The sequence below is a fragment of the Ceratotherium simum genome, chromosome 24, assembly GCF_057802395.1.
Source record: "Ceratotherium simum simum isolate JZ-2026a chromosome 24, ASM5780239v1, whole genome shotgun sequence".
NCBI lineage: Eukaryota > Metazoa > Chordata > Mammalia > Perissodactyla > Rhinocerotidae > Ceratotherium > Ceratotherium simum.
In genome coordinates, this window is record NC_141923.1 from 11,685,101 (window position 1) to 11,697,974 (window position 12,874).

Sequence of the window (12,874 nt, forward strand, 5' to 3'; positions counted from 1 at the left end):
AGGCCTTCTTTTGTGAATTGTACACTTGAGAAATTAAAATACGTATACTTATGTTGAAAGCCTAGTTTCTACCCTGATGAAAGAAAATTTGGAACTAGAATATAAGTAGAATAGCCATGAATCTAATCATTTATTTTATGTTCCTATTTTAAATATTAACAGAACAAGGATTTTTTTTTTCTTGAACAGAGTTGATAGACATGCATGTGAATCTGGTGAGCCCAGGTGGTTTATAATGTCTTAAAAAAATTAAGCCAATTGACAAATGCAAGTTTATTTTAATGTACTAAGAGCTAAAATTAAGGCAAAAACCTTTAGTTAAAGTATTAATTCTAGAAATAGTGGCACATATTTAGTGGCATATATACTTAGTGAATTTGTTAATTACTGTATACTTGCTTTGACCATAATGTCTTAATGCTTTTATTAAACTCTATTATCCAGCATAGGCAGGTAATGGGATTTTCTGGTTATTAGAATTTACCATTTTAAGTATGGATTGCCACTTTTTAAAAACTAGAGTACATAAAATTTCATTTATGAAAAATTATGCCCAGTATACTTGGAATCTTTCTTTTTTTAATCTGTTTTAATTCAATTTTCATTTTTCAGTGGTAGGACCTCGTGTTTAAAATAGGTTATTTTGAAAGAAGATTCTATTTGGTTTTAAATATTAAGAATTTTGCTTTTGAACATTTATGTAAAGGAGAAAATTATCCTTTAAATAGTGACCTGAATTATTGTCAATAATACTATGTTCACATATGACTTTATCCACTTCAAAGATTTTTTAAGGAAATGAGAGGAAGAAAACAGTTAATTTGATTGTTAAAAGATCGTGAAGTTATACAGACTTAGTTTTGAATTCTAGCTCTGCACTTACAGCTCTGTGACTTGAACTTCTCTGAATCTCAGTATCTTTATCTTGTAGGAAGGATAAGTATATGCTTATTCCATTGGAGTGCTTTTCAGAATTAAATAAGATAATATGTGTAAAGTACTTAGAACATAGTGGATGATCAAAAAATAGTACATATAGTTATTCAGTATTTAATAAATGCTTATGGAATTGAATGCAATGTTTAATACAATTTTTTCTGTTGAATAATTTTGGTAATTTGGGGGTCTACAAATTTGGGGTATATAATATGGGTTTTTTCTTTTATCTCTTGTATTTGCTAAACAAATTGGGAGTATAAAGAAACTTGTCATGGATTTTGTGTGTCTAATTTTGTCACACAATTTCATGTACAAAAAATCAAACTCATGATAATCTTTTTTATTGTTTCTAGAACTGGGCCAAGGAAAAAGTTACTGGAATAGACTTCGATTCTTGGATACCTGTGAATTTATTATAGAGATCTTTTCCAAATCATTTTTCTGTAAATATTTCTTTCTACCTGCTATTGAACTGACACATGATCCAGTAGCAAATGTGAGGTATGGTACCAGTACAAGAAAATATTTTTAAAAATTGTATTTTTTATGTATCTGCTATAATGAATATATGCAAAATCTTTTTATTATTCAATTAAAAATATCAAGTAAAGACTTTAAACTTGGTTTGAAATTCTTAGTAGTCTTAATTGATGAGCATTAATAGGACTGGGAAGCATATATTTTAACACTGTCTCAGGTCTTGTGTTGATTGGGTTGACAGAGCTGTGATCAAAGCCAAACTGGCAGGCTTCTCGCCCCACTTGAATACACAATTGGCATCAAGAGAAGATTGAGTAGATGTTATTAATTTATCTATCTTTCAAGACTAAAGAAAAACTAATTCAAAGTTGGCTTGGAGAAGATCTGTCCATTTTTAGGGGCCCATTTATTCAGAGAAGTAGGGCTACTTTGAAGTCTTTTTCTTGTCTTTTTTCCTATGTTCAGCTGTCCCATGTTTTTGAAATACAGTGAATGTTAATTGGAGTTTATAAATTAACTGTGAAGTTAGATGAAACAGGCTTGAAATTGGAAAAAAGAATAAATATATTTTGCCTTTGTTTCCTCCCCAAATAAGCATATTATTTCTTTTTTGAAAAATTGTGGTAAAGATACATAACAAAAAATTTACCTTTTTAACCATTTTTAAGTGTACAGTTCAGTGGCATTAGGTACACACATACTGTTTCTTAAGAGTTATTTGGACCTTGCATAATGAGTTGAAGAGAGTTTTAAACCCTCCGCCATTAGATTTCCGTGTTCCATGCTCTGTGTCTCTGTTCCGAATTTGAGGAGCTCAGATCCGTAGGAGAGAGACAGTCACCGTCAGCTGGCCAAGACTCCCTGAACAGAACTGCAGAGCTCCCTGCTGGATTTTCATGTGCTTGCCACACCTAGTTTTATGCTGACATATGTGCATCTTTTATAAACAGCTGATGTGAATTGTAGGTGACATGTTTAATACTTTTTAACAGGAAGAATTGGCAAGGCAGTAAGCATAGACTGATAGTGTTACTGTTAAGAGAAAATACACCAAGAAGAATTGTCAAAAGATGTTGAAAAGTTCAACCTGAGAATTTTGCAAGCATTATTTAAGGGGAACAAATCTAGAGATTGGTTTTTGTTTTGTATTTTTAGTGTGAGAATATACAGGAAGCACAACAGCATTGGCTTCAGTATTTTGTGCATCTTAGCTGTGCTCTGTAAGTCAGAGGTGAGGTTTCCTTGACTTGAGATTTAAAGTAAATTTAAAGAATCTGTTGATAATTCATTAGAATTTAGCTCTTGATAAATAACAAATGGATCCAACCACATTGTTAACATTTTGGAAATTGAAGTTGTGATTCTAGAAAAGCAGCTTTCAGTGTGATGAATTATCACTTATCAAGCAGTTGACAAGAATTATTTGAAAGGAATTGAACTCATCTCTGCGCAGGTCAGTGTGACTAATAGCATAGCATTGACTCCAAGAGAAAGCAGCCTGCCAACTCAAAAACCAAGTGAAGATTAATCGAATATCGCTCCATGAATTTTGGTGATTTTGAGGGGTAAGAGGTCATTGTACAGCAATTTGTCTTGGTTTCCACTCTCTTTTCTGGTCAGCTGCCAGCCAAATAAATGGGTCCAGCAGCACCATATACTAACTGGCTTTTGGAGCCAAAAGCCTTTGCCCAACACTATACAGATGTGCAGGCAGAATGACAGCCACCGCAGGCACGAGTGGTAGGATCACGCAGGTTAGGAGGAGAGTTTTTGGAGCCACAGTGCCTGAGCTGATTTCCAGGTCTACGCTAGCTGTGTGTCTTTGGGCAAGTTACAAAACCTCTCTGTACATCGATTTCCTTGGTGCCTAATTCATAGGGTTTTGTGAGGAATAAATGCCTGAGATAATGTACATAAAGGATTTAATTTACCAGAAAGGTGTGATCCCTAATCTCAAAGTGTTTATAATTTCATGGCCCCAGGATTCTCAGAGATATATCATTACTATGGATTCTGTAGCTTCTGCTGAATATATTTTTTCTAGACCTGCCTTGGGTTATAAAGAATGAAGTGTGCATAGACTGTTCTTTTTTTTTTCCTTTAAGTAAATGTTTAAAATTTAAATTCATGGAGTCTAGACAATATCAAGGCTGGAAAAAGGCTATTGGTATTCAGAGGATGGGCTTTTCTTCAGCTGTCAGAAATTTAAAAAATTCTCTTTGCGGGTAATTGGGACCCCTTAATTAAAGAAAGCATCACCAGGCTTAGCAGTATCCGTGGTGAGCTCTGAATGAGTTTGAGACCATTATGGCTGTGTACAGAGCTGAAAATTCTAGAGGAGGAGCTTCTTTTGCCCTTTTAGTTAAATATAAAGCAAATTTTGTTGTATGTGAAGAATCTTCAACTGAAGGCTCAGCTGAGAAAGCATCCTGGAAACTCTAGGAATGGGACTTAGTTGTCTCAAGGTTTGGCATAGAAATAAAATATAATAATATCTGGAGCACACTCAGATGAATGAAGGAATACAGCAGCCAAAAAATAGACAAGCCCCTAGCATCCCTCTCTAAAACCAGACCCGGCAAAGCAGTAGTTTTAGCTTAGCAAAGCAGAGCACTTTCTGCACTGCCTCTTCCTAGAAAGGTTTTCTGTGGTTTCCTGGATTTCCTGTCACCTCTCTGGCGTTCTTCAGTCTGCTTGTTGCTTCCTAATCAACCCAGTCTAGACTGGGATGGTGCCCCAGACTGTATCCTTTTATCTTCTCAAACTACATTTCCTCCCTTGGTGATCTCTCCGGTTTCATGGCTTAGGTATCATTTGTATGCTGAAGATTCCTGACTGTATACCTCCAGCATGGACATCCACCTTGAACAGAAGACTCATTGAGCCAACTGCCCACTTAGCATTTCCATTGAATATCTAATAGGCACCTCAGACTTAATCTGTCGAAAATTACATCCCCATCTTCCTCATCTGCACTTGCTCCCTCTGCAGTCTTCTCCATCTCAGTGAATAACCATTTCATCTTGCCACTGGCTCAGCTCAAAACCTTAACTCCTGCCTGTCACTCCACCTCCATTCCCTCAGCACATCCTGCTGCTTGCAGAGCATATCCAGAAGCCAACCACTTCTCCCCAGCTCGACTGCTACCACTCTGTCTCACGCTGCCATCATCTCTTGCCTGGAGTATTGCAACAGCTTCCCCTGTTGTTTCCCTTCTGTCCTTGACCACTTACAGTCTAATCTCAGCACAGTTGCCAGGTGATACTTTCAAAACGGTGTCAGATCATTTCACTCCTCTGTGCAAAACCCTCCCTGGCTTCTCATTGCACTCAGAAGAAAAGCCAGTCTCCAAACAGTGGCTTACAAGGCCCTGCACGAGCTGGCCTCCTGTTGCCACTCTGAGGTCTCCTGCTAATCTCACCTTTGCTCCGTTCTAGCCTATTTGACAATTTTGGCGAATTTGCTAACTTGGGGCAACACCTGAGGCAAGCTCCCCCTGTAGGGCGTTTGCACTTACTACAGCCCCTGCCTGTAATGCTCTTCTCCAGATAGTCACATGGCTTAGTCCCTCATTTGCTTTAGGTCTTTGCTTAAATGTCATCTTTTCAGTGAAACCTGCACTGAAACCCTCTCTGACCACCTGTTTTAAAATTGTAACCCCCTCCCCTGCTACTCCGTCTTCTTTCCCTGGTTTATTTTTCTCCACAGCACCTACCACTGTTGGACAGACATTTAACTTATTTGTTTCTTCTCTCTTTCCTACCCCATACTAGAATGTAAGCTCCATGACAGCAGAGGATTTTGCTGGTTTTATTCACTGTTGTATCTCAGCACCCAGAATACTGAATACTTGACTCAAACAGGCACTCCATAAACATTTGTTGCATAGTAAATGGACTCCCAGGCTATCTAAAGCTTGACTTTTCTTTCAATTTCATGCTACTATTATTCTTAGTTATTAAAATTCACTCAAAAGTAAATATTATTTATTTTAGAATGAAACTTTGCTACTTGTTACCCAAAGTGAAGTCTACTCTGAAGATCCCTGCAGATAAGCTTCTACTTCAGCAGTTAGAAATGTGTGTGAGAAAACTCCTATGTCAAGAAAAAGATAAAGATGTACTGGCCATTGTAAAAAGAGTAAGTATCACTCTTGCCACAGTATTTGCATTTCTTACATTTAGATAGTGAATAGCTTCACTATTTTAGCTTGGTAGAATAGCAAAATGTTAAAATACTTGTGTTGTTGCTAGAATAGTAAGAATTAGTGTCTGATTTGGTTGATGTGTGCTACAGCTGGATGTGCAAGTTCCTTCTAAAGGGCACTTAGACATTACACTTTTATTACTAATAACAAAGGTTCTATGAGAGAGTGCTTGGCACATTTTAACTAATCAATAAATACTGTTCAACTAACAGTGAATACTTCGTTCACCATACTTTATTTATAAGTGATTATAGTCCAGGAAAAGTGTGTTGGTAAGATTGGGAAAGTCACAGTTGACAGACCCTTGGCCCTGGGAGGGCCAGAAGGGCCTTCAGTGATCTGTTTGACTTGGCAGAAGCTCTAGGCCTAGAAAAACTAAGTGTCTGCTTGAGATCACGTGAGTGAGTGGCAGAGCCAGGACTGGAATAGAGATCTCACCCCTGAATGCATTCCTTTTTCAATAACGTAACATTGTATCTTGTGGGTTTTTGTTTTGTTTTATTTTAGCATGTGATCTTATTATATGGATTGTTGGGAATGTTGGAAAACTAACACAGTAAATATTTGGGTTAGTGAAGCCAAATCGTAAAATACTTTGTAGTCTTCAAAAACTTTTTGCTGAATATATGTATAACTAATATTTTTGTAATATTAAGTCAAATTAAAGTGATCACTTTTATGAATCTGAATATGAACTTCAGGACACATTGTTTTTAAGCATTTATTTGTAGTGAGGGAAATTAATTTATTAATGTCTTAAATAACTTAGCATCCATGGGGAGGAAAAAAAAGAGAATCTTTTGATTTTTTCTTTTTTTTTGAGATCTTTGCCAGCTGTTGCATGAGGAGCTTTTTAATAAAATGATTTGATAGCTTAGTATTAATTAGTATAATTTTATTTTACTGAAATGTGAATTCCTCTTTCATCAACTGAAATAACCAGAAATACCGAGTGTGGACATATATCTAAATCTAAAAACATATATATGTATGCACATACATACATTTGTTTCTACCAGATATTTCCGCCCTTACCATTTAATTACAGAAGTTTAGGCAAGAGAGTTAACTTTCACAATAATAAACATGAGAGGGTTACTTTCCTGAAAGAATTTGTTAGCTCAAGACATAATACAAGCTAACCCCATAAATATGATGAAGAAAATGATATAATTAAATTAATGGGATTATTAATCTACAGTGGATTATTCTGGAGTACAGCTCCTATCTTGAATACATGTCACATGAGGAAGTTAGTCTGTCCCATGAAAATTCTATGGTATAATGTTTATTAAACTGAGGTATTGGTACGGGAACCTCTGAGGAAGCTCTACAAAGCTTTGGGATAAAAATGGAATAGTTTACTCTGGTTGATTTTTTAAGACAAGAAGTAATTTTATTTAAAAAGGATATTTCATGGCATAAATTGTAGAAATTTCAGCATAAAAATAAAGCTTCAATTCAATATTGTGTTTGCAGTGGATAGCTTTGGACGTGTGAATACGTGACTGTTCTTTATTTTGGCTGTCCGAGTTACTCCTGTGGAGAAGGACTGTCCTCTGTCAGAAACAGAACATGGATTGGATGGACCAGTGTTTGACTGAAATAATTTGTTTCAGACTCATGTATTCTGAAAGACAAGTAATAAATTGAGGAATACTTTCAGAGCCAAGTCTTTTCTATTGAGAATGTCATAATGATCAAAAGTTTCTGTGAAAAGGAACTAAGGATTTTGAGGCAAATGATAGCATGCTTCATATATATTTAGCTAAAAGATTTTTTAAAGATTAAAAAATTATAGTGTATTTCTGAAAATTCAGAAAAGAGTAGCACTGGGAGTTATTAGAAATTAGTTAAATTGCATGTGTTCACGGTTTAAAATATTCCTCTAGACTTGCTCTTCTCAAGGTTAAAAACTTTTAAAACTTTAAATAGATTCTGGTATTACTATATAAAGGTTGGTTAAAAATACAGTGGGAAGAACTTGCGAGGTTTTCCGGTTTAGCCTTCCCCATAGTGCAGAAGTCTCCTCATTGAACTCCCACTGGAAAATAGTCTTTTTGAGAAGTGATTGGTTTATTTAATTTAATTGCTGTTGAATAATTTAAAAAACTTTCTTCGTAGACTGTGTTAGAGTTGGACAGAATGGAAATGTCTATGGATGCTGTAAGTACACTCTCTTTACCTTATGTTGAAGGGAATATTTAAAAATTGGCAGAAACTCACCATTAATGTTTCACAATGTCATTTTAAACTTTAAACTTAGTTTCAGAAAAAGTTTTATGAAAAAGATTTGTTGGATCAAGAGAAAGAAAGAGAAGAACTGCTTCTTTTGGAAATGGTATGTTTTCACCTGCACACTCACATACTCTCTTCTGACCAATATTAACTGTGCTTTGTTGTTAAACTTAATAAATGATTTCTTTCAATTTCACACTACTTTTTTCCTTCAAAATGACTAAAGAAGAATCCTGATCTTTTGAAATCTGTTCTTTTGTGAACTGGAAGGAAAAGTACATTTGAGAGCCTTTTTTAAAAAACTACTTTATTGAAGTATAATTGACATACAATTAACTACGTGTATTTAAAGTGTACAATTTGATGAATTTTGACATATGGACGTATCTGTGAAACCATCACCACAATCAAAATACCAAACATTTCCATTCCCTCAAAAATTCTCTTGCCCCATTGGTAATCTCTATCTTCTACTCTGAGTAGTCCCCAGAAACCACTAATCTAGCTTCTGTCACTATAAATTAGTTTGCAACTAGAATTTATATAAATTCAATCATATATTATGTACTCTTTTTTTGTCATGATTCTTTCCATCAACATAATAGTTTTGAGATTCATCTATGTTGTTGTATATATCATGATCTGTTGATCATTCCTTTTTATTTCTGAGTAGTAGTCCATATTATGATATACCACAATTTGTTTATCCACCTCTTAATGGACTTTTGGGTTACTTCTACTTTTGGGATATTACAAATAAAGCTGCTATGAACATTTGTGAAGAAGTCTTTGGCTTGACGTGTTTTCATATCTTTTGGGGAAATACTTAGAAATGGAATGGCATTATATTCCCATCGGCTGTGGTGGAGGGCTTCAGTTTACCCCATATCCTCAGTAGGGTTGGTATGTAATGATATCTCATTATGGTTTCAAATTGCATATCCCGATGCCTAATGATGTGTTGGGTATCTTTTTATTTGTTTGTTGGCCACCCTTATCTCTTATTTGATGAAGTCTGTTTTCAGGTTTTAAAGTGGCTTATCTTCTTATTATTGAGGTGTAAGAGTTCTTTATACACTCTGAAAACAACTCCTTTGTCAGATATACATTTTATGAATAATTTCTTGGAGTCTGTGGCTTATCTTTTCATTTACTTAGTGGTGTCTTTTGAAGAGCAGAAGTTTTTAATTTTGATGAAGTCCAACTTATCATTGCTAGTTCATGCTTTTTTGTTCTTTTATAGTTCTCTTATAGTTCATGCTTTTTTGTTCCAAGAATCCTTTGTCTATCCCAAAATTACAAAAATTTTTGCCTATGTTTTCTTCTAGAAATTTTAGTTTCAGGTTTTCCTTTTAGGTCTATGATCCATTTCAAGTTAATGTTTATTTTTTTCTATCTGAATATTGAATTTTTGTAGCACCAGCTGTTGACCAGTTTCCTTTCTCCATTAAATTGCCTTAGTACCTTTTTAAAAAATATCAATTGTCTATATTGTATATGTATTTCTTGACTCACTATTCTGTTCCACTGGTTTATATGTTTATCTTTTTGGCAATTCCAAACTGTCTTGATCACTGTAAACTTCATAGTAATTCTCGAAATCAAGTAGGGTAAGTTTTCCAACTTTGCTCCTTTTTAATTGCTTTGGCCAGTCTAGGTTCTTTGCATTTTGATATAAAGTTTAGAATCACTTTGTCCATTTCTATTTAAAGCCTGTTGGAATTTTTGTTAGAATTGTGTTAATTAGAATTGATCTATAGATCAATTTGGAAAATTGCCATCTTAACAATATGAGTCTTCTAATCCATGAGCATTGTCTACCATCCGTTTATTTAGTCTTCTTTACTTTTTTCTTAGTAATTTTGGAAGTGCTAAGTGTAGAGTTCAAGAAAGTCTAGATTTATTTCTAGGTATGTTATGTTTTTGGCATTATTATAAATGGAATTGTAATATATATATATTTTTTTTGTGTGTGAGGAAGATCAGCCCTGAGCTAACATCCATGCTAATCCTCCTCTTTTTGCCGAGGAAGACCGGCTCTGAGCTAACATCTATTGCCAATCCTCCTCCTTTTCTTCCCCAAAGCCCCAGTAGATAGTTGTATATCATAGTTGCACATCCTTCTAGTTGCTGTATGTGGGGGTGGCCTCAGCATGGCTGGAGAAGTGGTGCGTCGGTGCGCGCCCGGGATCCGAAGCCCGGGCCGCCAGTAACAGAGCACGCGCACTTAACCACTAAGCCACGGGGCCAGCCCTGGAATTGTAATTTTTAATTTCACTTTCTAGTTTTTTATTGTCGGAATACTATTGGTCTTTGTATATTAACCTTGTATCTTGCAAACTTGCTAAGTTTACTCATTTGTTCTAGAAGTTGTTTTTTAGATTTTGAAGGATTTTCTGGATGAGCCGTTATGTTCTCTTTAAGTACAGCAAGATTACTTCTTTCTATTCAATATTTATGTCTTTTATTTCTTTCTTTTGTCTTATTGCAAAGTCCAGGACCGCCAGTAAAATAAAAGACCTTCAGTTCAATAAAAGTGATGCAAGTGGGCATCCTTATCTTTTTACTAATCTTAGGAGGAAACAGTTCAATCTTTCACTATTAGGTATGATGTTACCAACAGGCTTTATGTAGATGCCCTTTATCAGATTGTGGAAGTTCCCTCCCATTCCTAGTCTGCTGGGAGCTTTTATGCATGATTGTTGAATTTTGTTAAATGCTTTTTCTGCATATCTACTAATGATGTTTGGTTTTTCTACTTCATTCTGTTAAAACATTGAATTACATTGCTTTTTCAAATGGTAAACCAATCTTGTATTTTGGGGATAGACTCTACTTGGTGATAATATATAGTCCTTTTCTCTATTGTTGGATTCTTGGCTAATTTTTCAAAGGAATTTTGCATCTATATTCATAGATTCATGGTGAAATTGGCCTATAATTTCCTTTTTGTCATTTTTGGGGTCTTCTAAATTGGTTATTAGCGTTATTCTGGCCTCATAAAATGAGTTGGGTAATATTACCACTTCCTCTATTTTCTGACAAAGTTTGTATGAAGTTGGTTTTATCGTTTCCACGAGTGTTTGATAGAATGCACTAGTGAAACTATCGAGGCCCGAAGTTTTTATTTTGGAAAGGATTTTGATAATTGATTCAATTACTTTAATAGATATAAAACTATTAAGATTTTCTATTTCTTCTTTTGTCAATTTAATAAGTTGCTTTTTTTCCCCAAAAAACTTGTCCATGTCGTCTAAGCTTCAAATTTGTTGGCATAAAGTTGTTTACAATATCCATATATTATCCTTTAATGTGTATAGGATCTATAGTGATAACCCCTGTTTCATTCTTATCTTAAGTGACTGAGGCTCTCTCGTTCTCTTTTTTTTTTTTTTGTGGAATTGTTTTTTGGTGGTTTCTCTAAATATTATAATATACATCCCTAACCTTTTATAGTCTACTTACTGTTAATATTGTGCCACTCCATTTGACAATGATACAGATCCCTTTACCCACTCTGTGCCTTTCATTATGTTACGATTGGTATAGGAATTACATCTGCATTGAAAACCCCACCACTCAGTGTGATAATTTTTGCTCTAAGTTGTCGTCTGTATCTTGAGGAACTTAAGACAGTAAACTTCTGTGTTTACTCATATGTACCATTTCCAGTGCTCTTCATTCATTGCTGAGGATCCAAATTTCCTTCTGGTATTTTTTTTCTTTTCAGCCTGAAGAACTTTCTTTAGCAGTTCTTGGAGTGCAAATATTTTGTGACAAATTCTCTTAGTTTTCCTTTATCTAAAATGTCTTACTTTTGCCTTCACCCCTGAAGGATTTTCTTTGGATATGGAATTCTGGGTTGACTGCATTTTTCTTACTGTACTTGAAAGACATGTTTCTGCCTGTGTTCTGGTCTCTATAGCATCTGATAAAATATTTGCTCTCATTTGAATTGTTGTTCTGTATGTAATGTTGTTTTTCTCTGGCTACTTTCAAGATTTTTTCTTTTATCTTTTGTTTTTAGCAGTTTGCTTTTGATGTGTTCAGGCATAATTTACCTCAAATTTATCCTGTTTTGGATTTGTTGAGCTTCCTGAATCTGTAAATGTGTATCATCCTCCAAATTTGGGAAAGTTTGAGCCATTGTTTATTTAAATATGTGTTCTATCCCAATCCTCACTCTTCTACTTCTGAGTCTCCAATTATACATATGTGTGATCTTTGGATATTGTCCCAGAGGTCCATGAGGCTTTGTTCTTTTTTTTTTCTTTAACTCTATGCTATTCAGAGTGAGTAATTTCTGTCGATCCATCTTCAATGTCACCAACTCTTTTTCTGTTCTCTCCATTTGCTGCTGAGCCTATCCAGGGAATTTTTTTATTTCAATATTGTATTTTTCAGTTCTAGAATTTCCATTTATTTCTTTTTATATTTTCTATTTTTCTGTAAAGAGTTCTGCTGTGAGAGTAAAAACTTAAGTGGAAATCCTCTGAAAAGCAAATTGCATTATTTCAGCGGTCTTCTAAGAGGAAGATTAAAGTTCAGGGTTGCCAGTGGTAGAAGCTACAGAGAATAAGCAAGCTCTCAAAATTTTTAGGACTGAATGACCTAAACCCAAGACAATAATCAGATGCTAGAAAAAGACCCATAGTTGATCCTGATAATGGAGTTAGCAGATAAGGGCTTCAAGCACCTGTGATTAATGTGATCAAGATAATAAAGAAAAAGATGGAGAAAATAGATAACACTACTGTTCAGCTCACTTAATGATATTTTATTTCCAGTTTCACATGTTTTATTTTCAGTTTTAGAATTTCCATTTGGTTCTTTTTTATGAGGTCCAATTCTACGTGAAAATTTTTATCTTGCTGTCTGCTTTCTCCATCTTTTTCTTTATTTTTATCTGCACTTGAAAAGAATGTGTGTTCTCCAGTTGTGGAGTGGAGTGTTCTATACATGTCAGTTATGCCAAGTTTGTTCAGAACTTGATGTGTCTGTTGATTTTCT

At 34.8% G+C, this 12,874-nt stretch overlaps 1 protein-coding gene across 9 annotated transcripts in view; it reads left to right on the top strand.

The window, feature by feature from the left end:
• PPP4R4 (protein phosphatase 4 regulatory subunit 4) overlaps positions 1 to 12,874 on the top strand; it is a 221,834-nt gene that overhangs the window by 74,991 nt on the left and 133,969 nt on the right. For all 9 annotated transcript variants that reach the window (XM_087448007.1, XM_087448005.1, XM_087448006.1 and 6 more), the window contains 4 exons: positions 1,293 to 1,440; positions 5,415 to 5,559; positions 7,751 to 7,792; positions 7,893 to 7,967. In XM_087448007.1, coding sequence (XP_087304133.1) covers positions 1,293 to 1,440; positions 5,415 to 5,559; positions 7,751 to 7,792; positions 7,893 to 7,967 — 410 coding nt within the window. The remainder of the gene's footprint in view (positions 1 to 1,292; positions 1,441 to 5,414; positions 5,560 to 7,750; positions 7,793 to 7,892; positions 7,968 to 12,874) is intronic.